The 20,687-nt window shown below is 47.4% G+C and overlaps 1 protein-coding gene across 1 annotated transcript in view; it reads right to left on the bottom strand.

Moving 5' to 3' along the window:
- The window catches only part of NRF1 (nuclear respiratory factor 1), a 47,369-nt gene that overhangs the window by 24,337 nt on the left and 2,345 nt on the right, over positions 1–20,687 (bottom strand). The window contains exons 2-9 of the mRNA XM_059472149.1: positions 20,281–20,395; positions 18,192–18,318; positions 17,079–17,219; positions 9,311–9,469; positions 8,473–8,667; positions 5,269–5,370; positions 1,927–2,084; positions 253–377 (exon numbers count right to left, since the gene is read on the bottom strand). Coding sequence (XP_059328132.1) covers positions 253–377; positions 1,927–2,084; positions 5,269–5,370; positions 8,473–8,667; positions 9,311–9,469; positions 17,079–17,219; positions 18,192–18,318; positions 20,281–20,395 — 1,122 coding nt within the window. The remainder of the gene's footprint in view (positions 1–252; positions 378–1,926; positions 2,085–5,268; positions 5,371–8,472; positions 8,668–9,310; positions 9,470–17,078; positions 17,220–18,191; positions 18,319–20,280; positions 20,396–20,687) is intronic.

The raw sequence follows: 20,687 nt of genomic DNA, 5'->3' as shown, positions 1-20,687 counted from the left end.
AAAAACCCTAAGGATGTAGAGCCAGCTGGCAAAGGAGGGAAAGAGCAGAGCCACCAGCACCATGGCAGCAAAGAAGGAGTTAATGCTCCCATTCCACCCTGAGGTTAAAACTCACAACTGGTCAGTGACCCCCTGAGTGAGGAGGAGTATTTTACCACCCAAACCGTGCTATTTCAGTAAAAAGAGAGGAAAAGACTATTTTTAAGAGCCCAAATAAAAAAAGCCAAACCAAACCCTTTGCAGAGGCCTTACCATTGGCATCCTGGACTCCTGTGAGCGCTCCCACTGCTGCTGCAGTTTCCCCAGACAGGACAATCTGTCCCCCTCCCTGAAGGGTGGCCTCGGCCAGCGTGGCTACGGCGTGGGCAGCGGCTTCACTGCAGGGGGAGGCAAGGGTTAGGAACAGCAGAGGAACAAAGGAAATAAAATAAACCTCCATTTAACCAGCAAACACACGCCAGGAGAGCAGCCCAGAGCACAGGGATTCCTATCTGGCCTGGGGGAAATGATGCACGGCAGGAAATCAGCACTGCAGCAGGAAGGGATGGGAAGGAGCTGCCTCAGGTGGATTTTTTCAGGTCTTTTAGAACAGCCCTGTGTTCTCCCTTTCTCCTGGGACTTGGATAAAACTTTGGGACAGTTCCATGTGGCTCCTTCCTGCCTCTGCATTCAGGTATCAGACTTTGGCACTGGCACATCCTGGGGCTCTGCAGATCTCAGAGCTCTCCCTGGTTCTGCCCCTTCACCTCACCAGCATCACCAGCTCAGGCTTCAGCTTCTCCCCAGCCAAGTGGCTCAATAATTCTTTTTAGTGAGCATTATTTTCCAGCAGAGTGCTGTTAAATTTCTTCACATGATGAAGAAAATCTTGCCTGGCTTCCCTCCTCCCCTTGGCACATCCTTCTTCAGGAGCTCTGGGAAGGCATTTTCCCTGCAGGGCATCTCAGCAAACCTGGCATCAGGTGTAACCCCATGCCCAGCCTTCCCACTTCTAAAAAAAATAAATGTAGGGAAATCTGGAATCCTGGAAATGTGCAGGATAAAATCCTGCAAGTTGGATTTGGGGAGATGAGGCTTTTTCCTGTAAGTCCAGTGTCCTGAAAAGATCGTTTGGTTTTAAAAGAGAATTTTACAGGGAAATATTAGTTAAAAAGCCTATTTGAGCAACCTCGTGTAGCAGACAAGAAATATCTGAAGGACTCAAATCTGCATCATAAAGAGCAGAAACAGTTCTAGGTGTGCTTGGAATTCAGTTCCAACAGAGATTTGGGAGCTGGGATCCAAGTGATTCCTTCAGCAATTTCTGGATGGAACAAGGTCCTGGGGCTTTATTCCAGCTACCAGCAGTGTGGTCTGGTGCCCTGTCCCATCCCCTGGCTGCTCAGCCAACAGCCTCTAACCAGGATCCTGGTTTGGATGAGGGAAATTCTTTTCCACACCTCAGCAGTGGGAAACCTCCTTCACTGCTGTACTGTGATTTCCTATCCCTCAGGAATGGGATATGGGAAATGGGATAAATGGGAAATGGCCACAGCCATTTCCAGGTTTTAGGAACAGCAGGATGAGTTTAAGCAGCTCAGCAGAGCTGAGCAAAGATATTTCATCCTGCTGGATGGACCTGTGGAGCTACACCTCAGATCTTGCTAACCTGAGTGCAGCCAAACACCCTAATAACCACTGCAGCTCCTTCAGCTTCTACTGCAGTAAGATTGGGGGAAAAAAACCCAAAACCAGGGGGCAGTGGAGGAAATTCTGATTCTGACCAGAGCAGGAATCAGGAGCTGTCCTGCACGCACCACCCGCCAAATGAATCCACTGAGGAAAAGCCTCTCTCAGGACTGAACAGGTGAACTCTGTCCCATCAGAAGGAAACCCAGGCAGGAGGTGCCAGGCTGAGGCTGAGGCAGCTGTGCCCTGCCCAGGTACCTGTTGAGTGCCATGGTGACAGTGGCTCCCTGCTGCATCTCCTGCGACGCCGCCACCGCCGCCTCGGCTAGCGATGCCACCGCCTGCGTGGCCTCCGAGGCCTGCGTCGTCTGGATGGTCATCTCCCCTCCCTGCAGCGTGGCCCAGTTCTGCTCCACCTGCAGGGACACAGCACAGCCTGTGGGATCAGGAGAACCCCTCCAGGGGTGGCTGATTCCCAAAAAGGATAAATGGATTGGTGTATACAGAGTCCTGCGGTGTCCAGCTCTGAGAGCGGGGAAAGGGAGGGAGGCTGGGATGGGGCTGGACACTGCAGCCCTGCATCAGCCATGAGGCTCACAGTGCATAAAGATCCAGAAAGGTCCTCAAAAAAACCAGAAATCACAGAATTCACAGAATGACTGGGTTGGGAGAGACCTTCAAGAGTCCAGCCCAGCCCCTGGCACCCAGTGCCACCTCCAGGCTGGTTAAACACACCCAGGGGTGGTGACTGCACCCCCTCCCCGGGCAGCCATTGCAGAACTTTCTCCCCCTTGCTGGAAAAGCTTTTTGCTGCTCTCCAAGCTGGATTTCCCTCGGCCCAGCTCAGGCTGTGTGCCCTGGGTGTGCCAGTGCTGCTGCAGACAGAGCCCAGGGGCAGCTGGGCACAGGCACCTTTCAGGAGCTGTGAGAGTGCTGGGGGCACCCTGAGTCTCCTTTCCTGCAGGCTGAGCACCCCCAGCTCCCTCAGGGCTCCCTCAGGGTTTGTGTTCCCAGCCCTTCCAAATCTCTCTTGTCCAGCCAAATCCTCAACAAAACAGGGCAATGGTGTTGTTGTACCTGGATCACTGCCTGCCAGTCTGGGCTGTTCATTAATTAACTGTGATTAATGGCCATCAATTAAAACACAAGTTCCACCTCACCATGAAGAAGAACTTGCTTCATTCCTTCCTTCCATGGAGAGTGGCAGAGCTCTGGAGCAGCTGCCCAGGGAAGCTGTGGAGTTTCTGTCTGGAGACATCCCAAAGCCACCTGGACGTGTCCCTGTGTCACCTGCTCTGGGTGACCCTGCCTTGGGATGATCCCCAAAGGTCCCTTCCAACCCCAGCTGCTCTGGAATTCTGTGTTTCTGCAGTGCTGGAGTCCCAGCACAGATCACATCCCTCAGGGAAATGAGCTGTTTTCCTCCCTGTTTCTATTTGTACTTTTTGGGGATTGGTCCATGTTCCCATCCAGGATTTATCTGGGCAGCACCCGTGATCTCAGATGGGATTGAGCCATATTGCTTAATAAAAGATGATGGTGGCTGGAAATGTTCATTTATCCCAGTTATTTAAAATTCCCCAGCTCTAGACATTCCCATTGATAATTTTCCTATTACCTGAAGTTCACCCAGCTGCTCATTTTCCCCCATATTTTCATGTGGAGCTTCTCAGCTGGTGAGATAATGATTATATAGCCACAAAATCCACCAGGATGAGAACTCAAATCATATTTTGGTCCAAACAAGCAGAGGATCTGCTGACAAATCCTACTGGCTGCTTTGCAAGGTGGAGATCTCCCTTCACCTCCCACCCCCATAAACATTTTAGGACACTCCCCAACTTCTGAAACAAAATTAAAAATGCTGTAGGGGGTGAGGAAAAAACCTCAATTGTTTGGGATGGAGATGGTTAAAAAACCCATAAAAGCAGAGGTGACTCAAGGCTCAAGGTAAAATTTTGCATGAGGAAATTTTGCTGCCTTTGGGCAAAGGGTAATCCCAGCAAAGGATGGACAGGGAGGGAGGGAGGGAGAGCCTGAAATTGTGGGTGAGGAGATCCCAGTGATGCCCTACAAAGGTGCCCAAGGAGTTCCAGAACAGGGATAGGGTAAGGAAAGAATAAAAAGAAGCTGGGACTGTCTCCACCAAGGTTGAGCTGCTGAGACTGTACAGCTAAAAGGGTGTAAAATGAAATTAAACCCATCCAGCTCCAGGACAGGGAGCCCCACTCAGCCTTATTGGTGCCTTTGAAAGATTTCCTGCAGCTCTTTGGGACTCTGAAAACCCCAAAGCAGCTGCAAAGTGCTTCAAGGTCACTCCAGGCTGTTCCAGTCGGGGCTGGGATGGGAACAGGGTTTGTGGCCAGCAAAGCTGTTCTGTGCTGCCACCTCTCGCCGTGACAGCCCAGCTGGGCACAGCACGGGGACACAAAGGGACACAAAGGGACCCACAGCCTCATTTAAAGGTGGGCTTTGAAGCCAAAAGGGGAAAAAAAGAATCTCTGTAATTTTAAGGGAATGTTTCTTAAACCCAGAGAAAGAACTCTATTTTTTAATGTATGATTTGATTTTTTAAAAAGGGGAAAATAAATGTTTGCGAGTTTGAGTGCTCAGATTAAACATGGAAATGCCAAAAAAACCCTAAAAAAATAATTTATAGGAGGTATATATAAAAAAAAGCCAATAAAATTCAGACCTAAGGGCTCCCATGATAATTGTGGAATCATATACATTCATATATGTATAAAATATAATTTATATTATATTTATAAATTATATTTATAATATAATTTATATTTATAATACCTTTTATATTTTTTATACAGAAAGTACTGAATTGTTATTTTGGCTCAGGATTCTGCAAACACAATTATATATATAATATATATATAATTATACACATAATATTATATTTTATATAATTATATAGATATTATATCATATTGTATTATATATAAGTATATACATAATTGTTTATATGTACAATTTTGGTTCAGGACTATGCAAACACAAAAAATATAATATAATATAATATAATATAATATAATATAATATAATATAATATAATATAATATAATATAATATAATATAATATAATATAATATAATATAATATATATAATTTTATATACAATTATATATAAATATACTATATAATTTATATATATAATATTTTATAAATTATACATTATATTATATATTATATCTATAATTGCCTTTGCAGTCCTGAGCTGAAATTATATATACACAATTATATATATAACATTATATATATTATATGATATTGTATATATAATATATATAATTTTTATTTTCTATCTATATAATATATATAATATATTCTATATAATTAAATATAAATATTAATATATTTTGTAAATGTAAATGTAAATTATTTGTGGATATAAATATAGATATAAATATAAATAATTGTGTTTACAGAGTCCTGAGCCACAACAGCACTTCATCCCTTTCTGCATCAAGCCCCATTTCCTGTTGTGTGCCAGCCCTTATGTGCCAGGCTGGTGTTTGCTGGTGTTTGCTGTGCCCCCAGAGATGTTTCTGGAAGCCCAGGCAGTGCCCCAGCAGGAGCAGCTCTCACCTCTCCGTCAGCCACCGCAGAATAATTGACCTGTGCCACGGTGACCGTGGTGGGCAGCTCGGAGGCGTCGGCCAGCGTGGCCACCGTGGCCCCCGTGCCAACCTGTGGGGGACAAAACAGTGCATCTGTTAGTGCAGGAACTGCCCACAGCTCTCAGAAAAGGGGTCTCACATGCTGTCAGATTGAAACAATAAAGGAATTTACAGTCAGTGTGGTGCAGGGAGCTTGTGGCTGTCCCATCCCTGGGAGTGTCCAAGGCCAGGCTGGACAAGGCTTGGAGCAGCCTGGTGTCACAGACACATTTGCTAAAAAATCCTTTCTTTAAGATTTTTCCTCTTGAGAAGCTGAGAGGCCTCAGGAACAAAATGTAAACAATGATTATCTGCTGCTGTGGAATGCAACAGGTGAATCTGGGATTGGTCTTATGTGGTTGTTTCTAATTAATGGCCAATCACAGTCAGCTGGCTCAGACTCTATTTGAGACACAAGCTTTTGTATTAATTCTTTCCTTTTCTATTCTTAGCTAGCCTTCTGATGAAATCCTTTCTTCTATTCTTTTAGTATAGTTTTAATATAATATATACCATAAAATAATAAATCAGCCTTCTAAACATGGAGTCAGATCCTCGTCTCTTCCCTCACCCTAAGACCCCTGTGAGCACCATCACAGCCTGGGATGGTGCAAGGTGTCCCCGCCATGGCAGTGACAGGTTCTTTAAGGGCCATTCCAACCCCCTCAAAATCCCTGATCCTGTGACTAATTGTAACTGCAGAGCTCACACAAAACACAGAGCTGTCCCCAAGGGGGAGGAAATCCCAAGCTGGAGCCATGCTAACCCATGGAACCAAGTCATTAATCCAGACTGGAAGCAAGTTTTGCACATCCCTTGTGCTGTCCCTGCGTCCATGAAGGCCCCAGCAGTCTGCCAGCCTCAGGAAGAGCAGCTGTGGAGCATGGTGGAGCCAGCTCCCTTCTCCCATCCACCCTGCACTGGCTCAGAATTCCCTGCACACCCTCATTGCTCCCCATTCCCTGGGGCTCATCACCAGGCACCCTAGCAAACATGAGCTCCTCCTCAATACCCCTTTGGAAATGATCTTTTCCCCATTTAACAGCTGGGAAAGGACAAAGGCAGGGAGATGGGCAGCTTTGTCTCTGAGCAGAATTAAATATAAATGCCAGGAAGTCGAGGGGATCTCAGGTGTCCAGCAGCTGAAAGAACCCCAGTCAAAGGGAGATTGTATGGACAGGTGAGCAAAGAGAACCAGCCTGGCAAGTCTGCTGGGCCTTGGTGGGGAACAGAAAACTCTGACAGCCACTGAAAAGCTTCATTTGGGAAAAAAACCCTACTCATACACCCAGTTTTTATCTGCATTATGTCTGACAAAAGTATGTCTAAGACTTCACTAAAAACGTGATGCTCGAGAGGGACAAAGTGCTGGGCCTGGTTAAGAACCACCACCAGTGGTGGTGTGGAGGCACGGGGAAACTGAGATTCAAATCTCACTCCCACAAGGAGTTTGTGGGAAGCTTCAAGAGAAAACCTATTTTATTTTACTTCCTGAGCTGCCAGAATCTGCCTTCCCACACAGGGAACACAGGGAAAACAGGAGCAGCACTGAGCTAAGAACAGTGTGAGAGGAATCCTTATTCCATGAGGACAAATATGCATTTGCTGTTTGTAATAAATGTAATACACTTCAGGTGGCAGATGAAGACCTGGGGCACAGAAATACCTGATCTAGATATATATATATAGATAGATAGATAGATAGATAGATAGATAGATATAGAGATATATAGAGATACATATATAGATATATATAGATATATATAGATATATATAGATATATATAGATATATAGATATAGATATAGATATAGATATATTGAGATATATATATATGTATTTGGTGTTTGTAATAAATATAATACACTTCAGGTGTCAGATGAAGATTTGGGGCACAGATATACCTGATCTATATAAAGACATGTATTTATAAATATATAGATATAGACATATTATATATAGAGAGAGAGAAATACATACAGATATATAGATACATATAGATAGATATATAATAGATATTATGTATGTTATATAATAATATATATTATATATTATATATTATATGTTGTATGTTATTTTTATATATTATATATTATATATTATATGTTATATGTTATATGTTATATGTTATATGTTATATGTTATATGTTATATTTAATACCTGAAATGTAGCTGATTAAACTACATTTCATACCATTAAAGGAAGGCAGATCCACCACCTCTCCTCCCATTGCCACCACAGGTGTTATGTGGTGGCACCAGGGACTGGATTTGTTCTAAGGAGTTTCACTAAACTCAGGTCAAAACCCTGAATTTTTTTGACCCCATCACAGAAATCCTTGCACTGGACACCAAAGGTGGGAGTTGGGAAGAGAGAGGTTGAGGATGGATCTTTGTTGTGGAGTTAGATGTGATAAAAAAAAAATTCCTGAAGGACGAGTTTGGCTCCTGAGCTTCCTTAAACCATCTTGCGGTGCTGAAACCCAGGAAATTCCTCTGGCTGCCCTGGAGGGCTCAGAGACCTGCAAAGGGGGCTCAGAGACCTTGGCACAGAGCCCAAGACCCCCCTGTGCCTTTGATTATGACCCATGGAAAAAAAATTACCAACCTAATATGAGGATTTACAAGCCACGAATATCTACATAGAATGACATAGTGAATTTATCACAGGGTGAAAAATAGATTTTTGAGGTTTTTAGAATGGGGCTTGGGGTGCCAAGATGGAGGAATTTGGGTGTGCCCTGCCCTTTTTCCTTCTTCTTCCTAGCCTCCATCTTCTGGGTGATGTTGGCACTTTTGGATTGGTTTAGAGTAGAAGCTCACTGTCTAACACAGGTGATAGGTATTGGGAAGTTATGGTAAATAATGTACATGTAGTTTTTAGTGTAAAAAGGTAACACTGCCCCAGGGCAGGCAGAGTGCCTCTGTATGACCTGCTGGACAGACCTCAGCAGGCCAGAGAAAGAATGCTATAGATAAGAAATAATAAAAAACATTGAGAATGATAACTGAAGAGCACTGACTCCTTTGAAAAGAGACTTTGTGACACATCTCAGGGTCACTCTGAGCAGCTAAACCCCCGAGAGGGGTGGTTTAAATGGCGCTGGGATGGAGAAGCCAGGGTCTGCTCTCACCTGGATGAGGGACACGGTGCCGTCGGGGTTGCTGAAGGTTTGCACCACGGTCTGGGAGGGCACCAGGTGGGCGATGCTGTGCGTGGTCGTGGTCTGCGGCGTCTGCTGGTCCTCGAAGGCGTAGAGCAGGTCCTCGCGCCCGTGCTGCTTGTAGCAGTTCTTGACGATGGTGCGCAGGGCCTGGGTCCAGGACACCTGCCAGCAGCAGGGACAGGGGACAGTCAGCCCAGGGAAGGGCTCCGAGCAGGCTCGGCACTGGGGTTTGCACTGTGTCCTCACTGGCCTTTGCTGGGTGGTTTGTAATGATTCACGAACAACCCCAATATTAAATCTTCCTCTGCTCATCCCCTCCTTCCCACAAGAAATCACCCTGGAGAGCCTCCTGATCCAGTGAAGATGTCCCTGCTCAGACTCCTTTAAAAGGGTCCTTGCAACCCCAACCATTCTGTGACACCAAGTAAAAAACCACAGTGATTTGGGAAAGCACCAAAATGCTGCCACAGCACCATTTCCAACCTCCCCACCCAGCCAGCCCTGAACCAGCCTGCACAGGTCCAGCTGCCTCCCACCACAACGGCTTCCTTTGATTATCTTTGTGACAGGTTGGTAGAAACTTTACTTTTTCACCCAGTTCTCTCATTTTCCCTGGCTCCACTGCACATCCACAACTCCTTCCTTTAAGCACAAAGCTCCCTGCTGCTCTGAACAGGCCAGCATCCCTTCCCTCCTTCAGATCATGACACAAACCCTTTCTTCTGTCCCTGAAGGCAAAAAGCACCCCCAAAACCCATCCTGCAGCCCCTGAGCTCCGTTTGGAGGCAGACAGGGAGACACCCACCCGCTGCTTCTGCTCCTCCGTGCGGACGTCGCTGCGGACGTTGGCCCACGGGATGTCCTCGGGCCACCAGATGGGCTTGCAGCTCTCCTTGCCCCAGCCTGGCTTCCCACGACCCGTGGAGTACTTCAGCATCTCGGGGATGAAGGCTCTCAGCTGTGCCTGGAACAAAGAAAAGGTTGAGAGGTGTTTAGGAATTCACATCTCGGGTGGTTTTGAGGGGTGTTGTGCAGAATTATTGGGTTCGACTTCCATCCTGTTGGAGCCATCAGCTGGAAGAGGCCTGAAAGCCCAAGGAAGGTGGACAATACTTTGCCATCCTCTCCCAGGACTCAGCTTGGCAGCAGGTGGAAGAGAAGAAACAAAATTCAATCAGCAAATACAAAATTACAACACCAAGGCACAGCCATTGTATTGACACTTCACAACTCAAACACTACCAGGAAGAGAATGAGCCAACCTGAAATGGAAGAAAAAAACAAAAAAAAAACCCACAATAACCTATTTTAAAACCCCATAATCAATGTTCCTACAGTGGCAGGAGCTCAGGCATGAGCTGATGTATCATTTACAGAGATGCTGTGAGGGGATGGAGCTTCAGTGACCGCTGAAATGTGCAAACCACAAATCTCACACATCTCCAGCCCCGTCCTGCCAAAATAAATGAAAAACTCACACAGGGTTTTGTGACAAGATTGGTTTTGTACCAGGGACTCCTTGGTGCACCAGGAAAAGGCTGGTTCAGCTGCAGAGCAGAGCAGGAAGGAGAGAGCCCTCCTTACGTCAGAGGAAATCACATTTAGAGTTCAAAAACTGCATTTAGGAGCAGGTCCCTGCATCACTTCAGAGCTTTTAGAGTAAAATATTTCATAGACCATGGAGTCATTTTGGTTGGAAAAGACCTTTATGTTCCCCAGCACTGTTAAGGCCACCACTAACCATGTCCCCAAGTGCCACATCCACAGGGTTTTGAAATCCCTCCAGGAATGGGGACTCCAAAGGTCCCTGGGCAGCTGTGCCAGGGCTGCACAGCCCTTTCCAGGAGGAATTTTCCCTAAAATCCCCCCTGGGGCTGCCCTGGCCCAGCCTGAGGCCGCTCCCTCTGCTCCTGTCCCTGTTCCCTGGAGCACAGCCCGACCCCCCGGCTGTGCCCTCCTGGCAGGGACTTGTGCAGAGCCACAAGGGCCCCTGAGCCTCCTTTGCTCCAGGCTCAGCCCCTGCCCAGCTCCCTCAGCCCCTCCTGGTTCTCCAGGCCCTTCCCAGCTCCCTCAGCCCCTCCTGGTTCTCCAGGCCCTTCCCAGCTCCCTCAGCCCCTCCTGGTTCTCCAGACCCTTCCCAGCTCCCTCAGAAGTTCTCCAGACCCTCTCCCTGTGCTCCAGCTCTGTTCCCCTCTCTGGGCACAGTCTGGATGTTGCATCCATGGGCTCCAAGCTGTCCATGATGTCCATGAACTCATTTCCAGCTGTCTTTTCCACCTTCCACATGGAACATGCCCTAAAGCACCTTTTTCCCAGCCTGTCCATGATCCACCTTCCACTGCAGGGCCAACACCCAACCCTGACATGCTCCAGGTTCCCTGGATGGAGCCTGGTGAAGGGAGAAGAAATAATTCCTCCAAAGAGCAGTTCCTTTAAAAATACATTGTTCATAGCCCAGGAGAGAAAAGCATTTGTTCCTCAGGAACTCTGCAATAAACAGGGCTGAGTGAGCAGGGCTGGGGGAAGGAGGGAAAACCAGAATGGAGCTGGAAAAGGCAGGGAGTTCACTCCCAAGGATTAATATTGAGCAGCAACTCTGCCCAGTCATTTATTCAAATAAACCTGGTAGCAGCAGGGTTTCTGGGAGTTGCTGTTGCATTTTGGTGGGTTTTTGTTTTTTTCAAGGTTTGGATTGAAGTGTTAGAGATGGTGTTTTGTGTTTAGGTTTAAATGTTTGTTACTTTTACATTTATATTATAAATATATATAAATTATATAATATATAACATTATATAAATAATTTGATTAATTAAATAATTAAATAAATAGTATATAAATATTAAAAATAAATAAAATAAATAAATATGTATAAATATTAAATATTTATAAAATTATATAATATATAGTAATTTATATATTTATTTATAATATATATTATTTATAATATATTCTTTCTATTTATAATAGTCTATTAATAAGTTACAAAATGGTTCATGATTTTTTGTACGAGGTTTTTTATTGTTAAACTATTTAATTAAGAAATTATACTTTTTTTAACTTAATAATTATTTGAACTTTGTAATGTGGATTTTTTTTTAGTTATAAAATACTATTTAAACTTATGAAGAACAAATAAGAAGGATTAGTTTTTGTTTTAAAACTTCTATTTTGTTTTAGATATATTATATATATTTAAAATAATATATGTATTATATTTAAAATAATATATATTATATGTAAAATTATATATATATATATATATTATATTTTAAAACTCTAAATTTGAAGTTTTTACTTTGTGATATTACACACTTTTAATCAACTACGCACTTGTAATTTTAGTGTCATTAACAATTCTGGTTCATGGCTTTAAGTTAAATGCAGGATTTTTTTGGGGGTTAGATTTTTTTCGTACAGCAAGTTTAGAATTTTCAGCATTTAGGAGTGGTGCAGGAACAGTTCAAAGCTGCTTTCCTGCCCTGCCATCAGCAGTGCCCCTTCTTTCCAGCTGCACCAATTACTGCTCCATGGCAGTGCAGGGCTCAAGCCACTCAAGGTACTTGTTAGGAGGGTTTGTCTTTAATCCACGGGGAGACAATCAGCAGCTCTGTCAGGAGAGAGCACTTGGCTAATTAGTGCCCTAACGAGGCCAGGCTCTGCCACAGGTACTGTCCCCCACACCCCTGGGGCACGGGGGGAACATTCACCTGCAGGAGCCACGTTCTGCTGGCACCATCCAGGAAACACCCAAAAATCAAACCTCTGCTGAAAAAAACCCAGTGGCACCTTCCAGTTTGTGCCCTTGGCAGCTTGGAAAGGGCTCAGGTAGGCCCCAGGATGGAGGATTTGGGAGAAACTGTGAGAAATGTTTCTTTGCCACCCTTCCACACAGGCTCAGTGTTTTCACTTTTAATGTTAAATTCAGGAATTAATGGTACTGAGCTATCCCAATCCCAAATGCAACAGCCCAAAGCATGGCCAGCTGTATTCCAGCTGCTCTCCAGAGCTGGAAACAGCAAGGAAAGTGGGTTCTAGAACAGAGCAAAACCTGTGGCTGGGAATTTTCTACACATTCCCACAGCTCAGCCTCGGGATCTCTGGGAAAGGCAAAGTCGAGGCCATGCAGGACCACCCTGGTGGGAGAGGGAAAACAGGAATTGCACCAGGGCTGGCAGGGAACACTCAGCCCTGAATCCATCCCTGCTGCACTCCCAGGGCTGGCAGGGAACACTCAGCCCTGAATCCATCCCTGCTGCACTCCCAGGGCTGGAAGGGAACACTCAGCCCTGAATCCATCCCTGCTGCACTCCCAGGGCTGGCAGGGAACACTCAGCCCTGAATCCATCCCTGCTGCACTCCCAGAGCTGGAAGGGAACACTCAGCCCTGAATCCATCTCTGTTGCACCTCCCAGAGCTGGAAGGGAACACTCAGCCCTGAATCCATCCCTGCTGCATCTCCCTGGAAGGGAACACTCAGCCCTGAATCCATCCCTGCTGCACTCCCAAAGCTGGAAGGGAACACTCAGCCCTGAATCCATCCCTGCTGCATCTCCCTGGAAGGGAACACTCAGCCCTGAATCCATTCCTGCTGCACTCCCAGGGCTGGAAGGGAATAGAGCCCTGAATCCATCCCTGCTGCACTCCCAGGGCTGGAAGGGAACACTCAGCCCTGAATCCATCCCTGCTGCACTCCCAGGGCTGGCAGGGAACACTCAGCCCTGAATCCATCCCTGCTGCACTCCCAGAGCTGGAAGGGAACACTCAGCCCTGAATCCATCCCTGCTGCACTCCCAGGGCTGGCAGGGAACACTCAGCCCTGAATCCATCCCTGCTGCACTCCCAGAGCTGGAAGGGAACACTCAGCCCTGAATCCATCTCTGTTGCACCTCCCAGAGCTGGAAGGGAACACTCAGCCCTGAATCCATCCCTGCTGCACTCCCAGGGCTGGAAGGGAATAGAGCCCTGAATCCATCCCTGCTGCACTCCCAGGGCTGGAAGGGAACACTCAGCCCTGAATCCATCCCTGCTGCACTCCCAGGGCTGGAAGGGAACACTCAGCCCTGAATCCATCCCTGCTGCACTCCCAGAGCTGGAAGGGAACACTCAGCCCTGAATCCATCCCTGCTGCACTCCCAGAGCTGGAAGGGAACACTCAGCCCTGAATCCATCCCTGCTGCACTCCCAGGGCTGGAAGGGAATAGAGCCCTGAATCCATCCCTGCTGCACTCCCAGGGCTGGAAGGGAACACTCAGCCCTGAATCCATCCCTGCTGCACTCCCAGGGCTGGAAGGGAACACTCAGCCCTGAATCCATCCCTGCTGCACTCCCAGAGCTGTTAAACCATAAAACCACCCAGGCTCTTGCTCAGCTGCACAGGAGCTGATTCCAGCAAGGATTCTCCCCCTGCCACGTGCCAGGGATGCTCCAGCTGGGAGAGCAGGAATGCAACTCTCAGGAGGTGAACAGGCACCATGATGATCCTTGATAAACTTCATAAAGTTTTTTCTGGCTTGTAGGTGCCAGAAAAGCTTTTACTGCCTCCTATAAATCATGGAGACTTAAAAAAATCAGCTTAAAGGACAAATCACCGTTCATAAAACAGTGAGAGCTGACTGAAGCACTGAGCCCAGCTTGGTTAAGATCAGATTACCCAATTTTACTCCTCAATCACATCAATGAGCAGCTGAGAACAAGCTGAGGGGCAAACTCAGCTGTCACCAAAGTCCAGAAAGCACCAAGATCCCCCTCTGTGAAGGCTGAAAACCCCACTGCAACACAGGTTTTCCTGCCCAGCCCAGGTGGGTGATACTCTCCATTCCCAAGGCTGGAGAAACATCTTTGCCCAGGCAAATAAAGGCTTTATTTCCCTCCAGACCACTGGGGAAGCAGAGCAATTAAAAGGAGAATTATTTTCACCTCCTCACTGATGACACCTCTACACCTGCCTGCTGGCACCTGCTGAAAGCACAGGCCTCATTTTTCCAGTCCCTGCCATCCTAATTACATTTATATTTATTTTTGGTCCAGTTTTCCATAGGATTTTTTGCAACTTAGCTGCAAAAATATCTGATTTTTTACTAGAAAATACAAACAATTATACTGGAAGCTCTGGGAATCAAGATTCCCACAATAAATGATGGCACCTCTGTGCCCAGCTCAGGAGAAACCTTTCCACAAAGCTCTTCTGAGCCACCTCACTGTGCTGGAACAATGAGGGCCATTCCTAAAAGAATCCTTGTTTTTCTACCATAGAGCAGCAGGAGTGGATTTGAAAGAAGAGGTTCTACATCAGCACTTTGGGCTGGCTGAGCAAAGGCCCTGCAGGACCAGGAGGAGAAAAACATTTCCATGGGGAACTGCTCCTGGAACACAGCAAAAGCTGCCATGAGCAGCTCCTGCAGTGCCACCTTTCACAGGAGTTTAAAATCCAAGTAATCATCTTTGTCTTCTTTGTCAGAGATTGGGGAAATGATCTGTACCAGCCAAAGCACAGTAAGCTCAATAAAATTTTATTATGAGTGTGAGCTTGTCTGATTCCACTAAGAAATGGAAATGGTGCTTTGAGCAGGGTGTGACCTCTGCAGAGCACAGAAAAATCTGCACATCTTTGCCCTGCTCTGACCTCTTTGTGTGCTGCCCTTTCCATCTTGCTACTCCTCGGGAAAAATTGCCTTTCAGCATTTAAAACTTGTCGTGGTGCCTCAGGCTGGGTGCACCCAGAGCCTCCTGCAGGACACACCTGCCTGAATTCAGGTCCTGCATCCTTGGGAAGGAGATTTCCCTCCAGATGAAGCTTCCCTGGGGAGTCCCCTGCATTTTCTTCCAGCAGTGAGGTCAGGCTGGACCTGGAGAGAAAGGGAATCTCCCACATGCTCAGGGCACAGAATTCCCTGTCTCCAACAAAAATATCCCACTCAGGGTCTGATCTGGGGTTAAACTCCCCTCTGCTCCAAGCCACAGCAAGAAACAGAGGAGGGAATGAATTACAGGACACAGAAAGGTGTCCATGAGTGACCGTCCCAATCTTGTGCCTAAAGATTGTGGCAAATCACGGAAGAAACAGGGAAATTTCCTCTGTTCCCACTTTCTGAGGTGCCAAAACCAGCTCCAAAGGGAATGCTCCCAAAAGCCTGAGCTCTCCTCAGCAGCAGGTTTTTTTTTTTTTTTCACAGAGAAAATCAGCGCCACTAACAAAGCTCCAACAAAAATATCTCGCTCAGGGTCTGAGCTGGGGTTGAACAGCAAATTTCCCTCTGTTCCAATCCACAGCAAGAAATGGAGGAGGGAATGAATTACAGGACACAGAAAGGTGTCCATGAGTGACCTTCCCAACTTTGACACCTAAGATTGTGGCAAAGCATGGAACAAACATTTTCCCTGTTCCCACTTTCTGAGGTACCAAAACCAGCTCCAAAGGGAATGCTCCCAGCAGCCTGAGCTCTCCTCAGCAGCAGTTCTTTGTCACAGAGAAAATCAGCACCACAAACACAGCTCCAACAAAAATATCTCATTCACGGTCTGATCTGGGGTTAAACTCCACTCTGCTCCAAGCCACAGCAAGAAACAGAGGAGGGAATGAGCTACAGGACACAGAAAGGTGTCCATGAGTGGCCTTCCCAATCTTGGTGCCTAAAGATTGTGGCAAAGCATGGAACATTTTCTCTGTTCCCACTTTCTGAGGTGCCAAAACCAGCTCCAAAGGGAATGCTCCCAGCAGCCTGAGCTCTCCCTAGCAGCAGTTTTTTCACAGAGAAAACCAGCACTGCTAACAAAGCTCCTACAAAAATATCTCACTCAGGTTCTGATCTGGGGTTAAACCTTTGGCAAACTGCCCTCTGCTCCAATCCACAGCAAGAAACAGAGGAGGGAAGGAACTACAGGACACAGAAAGGTGTCCACGAGTGACCTTCCCAACCTTGGTGCCTAAAGATTGTGGCAAAGAATGGAACAAACAGGGAAATTTTCCTTGTTCTTGCTTTCTGGGAGGTGCCAAAACCAGCTCCAAAGGGAATGCTCCCAAAAGCCTGAGCTCTCCTCAGCAGCAGGGCTTTTTTTTTCACAGATTAAAATCAGCACCACTAACAAAACTCCAACAAAATATCTCACTCAGGGTCTGATCTGGGGTTAAACTTCCCTCTGCTCCAAGCCACAGCAAGAAACAGAGGAGGGAATGAGCTACAGGACACAGAAAGGTGTCCATGAGTGGCCTTCCCAATCTTGGTGCCTAAAGATTGTGGCAAAGCATGGAACAAACATTTTCCCTGCTCTTGCTTTCTGGGAAGTACCAAAACCATCTCCAAAGGGAATGCTCCCAGCAGCCTGAGCTCTCCACAGCAGCAGGTTTTTCACACAGAAAATCAGCACCACTAACAAAGCTCCACCTCCAAGCACAACCTGAGCTGTTACAGCCCCAGGGGAATGAAGAGATCAGAGCCATCCCCAGGAGAGGCAGCCACACAAAACAACAGGATGTGACTGCAAGATTCCAATCATCCCTCTGTTCCCTGCCTGCGCCAGGGCTGGCTGCTCACCTGGGTCACCTGTGCACTCACCTGGGTCACCTGTGCACTCACCTGGGTCATTTTGTCCACGGAGACGGGGATGCCATCGATGGTGAGGGGGGGCAGCTCTGAGTTCACCTCCTGGGGGGCCGGGGCGTGCTCGGCCAGCGCCGACTCCAGGTCCTCCAGGATGGTGCTCTTGTACTTGCGCACCTGTGGGGAGTTGTTAGCTCAGGTAAACAAGGGGAGCAGCACCAGGAGAGGAGCAGGGGGCAGGCCCAGCCACCTTCCCCGAGGTGCTGCAGAGCAGGAGGAGCAAACAGTGGCACAGCTGGCAGGAAACAGCAGCAGCCCCACGAGACTCGGCCCTGCTGATGAAACTTGCAGTAACACTGGCAAGGGAAGGATTTGTGGGATGAAAGGAAAAGTTCTCAAAGTAGAACTTGTCCCGGGCAGGGTGTGCAATAAGATGCAGGCAGAAGAGCTGAGTCTAAACATGTCATTTTTTAGGGTTTACTCTGGAGAAGAGGAGGCTCAGGGGGGACCTTGTGGCTCTGCACAAGTCCCTGACAAGAGGGGGCAAGTTGGGCTGTGCTGCCAGGGAACAGGGACAGGAGGAGAGGGAACAGCCTCAGGCTGGGCCAGAGGAGCCTCAGGGTGGAATCATCAGGAATTTTCCCACGGAAAGGGTGGTCAGGGGCTGCCCAGGGAGCTTTGCAGTGCCCATCCCTGGAGGTGGCCAAGGAACTCCTGGAGGTGGCACTCAGCTCTACGCTGGGGACAAAGTGGGGTTCTGACACCTTGGACTCAGTCATCCTGGAGGTCCTTTCCAACCTCAGGGATTCTGTATCATGACCTGTTCCCTCTGATTTTTAAATTTTTAATGCAGGATGTTCCCCCCTGGTGAGATGTGCCAGGCAGCCATTCTTGCAGAGAGGAGAGAGGAGAGGACCTCAGTGCTGCCCTCACGTCAGGGAGTCACAGGAACATTAAGGCTGGAAAAGGTCTCTGAAATCACTGACTCAACCAGATCCAGCACTGTATCACATAAAACCTAACCTCTGTTTTCCAGGGTTTTTAGCATGACATTCAGATCCCTACCAGGCTTCCAAGGCTGCCCTGAACAGAACAAAACCTGCAGAGAAGGTGAGGAATTTGTCTCCTCACTTTCCCAGGGACACCTACCACGTTCTCCAGGGGTGCAGCACCGAACACTTTGAAGACGGGGTTGGGTTTGGAGGGTGAGATGCACAGCACGATGGCCTGCTGCCCCACTCTGGTGGTGTACTCATCCAGCGTGGCCCTCAGCTTCCTGAAACACAGCAAAAGCTGGGAATGGGCAGGAGCTGAAACCCTGCACAAACAGCACCCCCCTGGCTGCCAGCTCCCCTGCACAAAGCAGGTGAGAAACAGAGCCCCAGCTGCTCAGCTTGGCCACATATGGAGCTTATTCCTCTGCTCCACAGGCCTGCTGTGCTCCCTGCAGCCACCCAGCAGCTCAAATGTCAATTATTGTCCCCTCTCTCCTTTTCTCATTGATGTAAAAAGAGAAATCAGCAGAGCAGCAAAGCTGGGGCAGCGAGAGTCTGCACTTGCACTCTGTCTCAGCAACACAAAACTTGTGTTTTGTTGAAGCACCTGAATGATTCATCAAAAGAGGCCTGCAGACAGAGGTTGTTCTACATCCAGTGCAATTCACAGCAGTGCAATTCTCCAGCACCAAAGTCCTGCTCAGACCAGATCTGGAGGAATTCAAGCTACAGGACAAGCAAGAACTGGAAATATTGCAACAGCTCAGCACAGGAAACCCAGGTGTCCCCACACCTGCCCCATCAGCAACTCCCTTGGGAATCAAAATGTTCCACTGGATATTTTCTGCCTCTTATTCCCTGTTAAACAGTGCAGGAGCCAGAAATGGTGGCAGAAACTCTAAAAGCAAGAGAGAAGTAGTGCTTTCCTCAGAAAACCTGAGCACTCTGTGAGGTGACAGCTCAGCCCTGTCCTGGTCATTTCAGAACCTGAGGCTGCCAAAAAGCACCTCCAGCTACACAGATCCCACACTCAGGGGTTTGGAATTAACGCTTGATTCCCAGTGGGGTGAAAATCAAGCACAAACATGTGTTCAACTGGTCAGAATGGAAAAAAAATGATGTTTTGTCATTATCTTAAGGTAGCAAAATGAAGTAGGTGCGTGAAAGGAGAATAAATAATTCCTTCACTAAGTGGTTTCTTCAAAAATATATTGTTCATATTTCAAGGGAGAAAAGGATTTGTTCTTCAGAAATACTGCAATAAACACAGAAACACTGCAATAAACACAGAAACACTGCAGTAAACAGGGCTGAGTTGGGGAAGGAGGGAAAACCAGAACGGAGCTGTAAAAGGCAGGGAGTTCACTCCCAAGGATTATTATTTTGCAGTAACTCTGCCCAATAATTAAACCTTAACTTCCCAATGAGATCCAAAACAGCAGAAAAAGCAAGAATTGCCCTGTTGCAAAAGGCAGGGAACAGTAGCAGCCGATGTTCACAAGTGTTTCCAGGGCAGTGCCCTCGGCTCTGGTGAGGCTCGGGGGCCACCAGGTGGGCAAAGAGCCTCAGAGCACCTGGAATGCAGCACCTGCAGGGCTGTGCAGCTCTGCTGTCCCCACTGGAAGCTTCTAAAGCCAGAAAAAGTGTTTTAACTCAGGCAGGAATCTCCCCTGGGTTATTCTTCCTAAAATTGTGCTCTAAACCCTGCAGTCTTCACCGTGGGATTTGGAGCACAATTTTAGGAAGAATCGTCTGGGGAAAATACCTGCCTGAGATTCCTTTGCCAGTCTTTGCAATGGCAAAGGAAATTTGGATATCCACACACTGAATTTATCCCCAGAATGGTTTAATCAAGCAGAAATTACTTTTTTTGTGAGGCAGATAAATTGAGAGCTGGGATATGGAAATTTAGCAATTTCTGCTAAAGCCACTGTGGATATCTTGGAATATCACTGTGACAGATAACTGGGGTTAAAACAGAAAAATGGATCCACCAGAGTGCCAGTCCTGGATGAGATAAGCAGAGCTGCAGTTTAACCCTTTAATGCCAACTAACACCCTGATTTACCCCTGATATGTAAACGGACCAAACTTAAATATAACTTATAACTTTCTGGCTTCCAGAAAGACACTCCCAAAAAATCCCCAAGCTGGGTGACTCCTGGGCAGCACTTGGTGTGACCCCAGAGGCCACCAGAGCTGGCAGGAGGACGCAGAGGTGTCAGGGCCAGGTGAGAGCTCACCTGAGCAATCGTGTCTGCTGCCTCTTGCGGATGGAGGGGTTGGACTCAAACACGTGCGGCCGCTTCCGCTTCTTCCCCGTGGCCACAGCAGCAGCTGCTGCCATCCCCACAGGGCCTGCAAAGCACAGCACAGGGCTCAGTCAGCTCCAGCAGCTCAGAGGGACACTGGCACCGTGCCCCCCGGCCAGGAAGGGGTGCCCAGGGTGTCCCCAGCACAGCCAAGGGACACCAATCCCTCCCTGAGCCCCGCAGCACTGCACTGAAAGCTCCATTCCTCAGGCTGGCAAATCTGTGCTCAGTCCTGGGTCAAAGTCACATTTTCAGCCTAAAGTTGTCCTTACACTGACAGAACTCTGTGTTTTCATCTTGAAAAACTCCCAAGGTTTGAATAACTGAGGAGATGCTGG

Source organism: Ammospiza nelsoni, chromosome 5 (genome assembly GCF_027579445.1).
Source record: "Ammospiza nelsoni isolate bAmmNel1 chromosome 5, bAmmNel1.pri, whole genome shotgun sequence".
Taxonomy (NCBI): Eukaryota; Metazoa; Chordata; class Aves; order Passeriformes; family Passerellidae; genus Ammospiza; species Ammospiza nelsoni.
The sequence above is the reverse complement of the archived record's forward strand: the minus strand, read 5'-3'. Positions and strand labels throughout refer to the sequence as shown.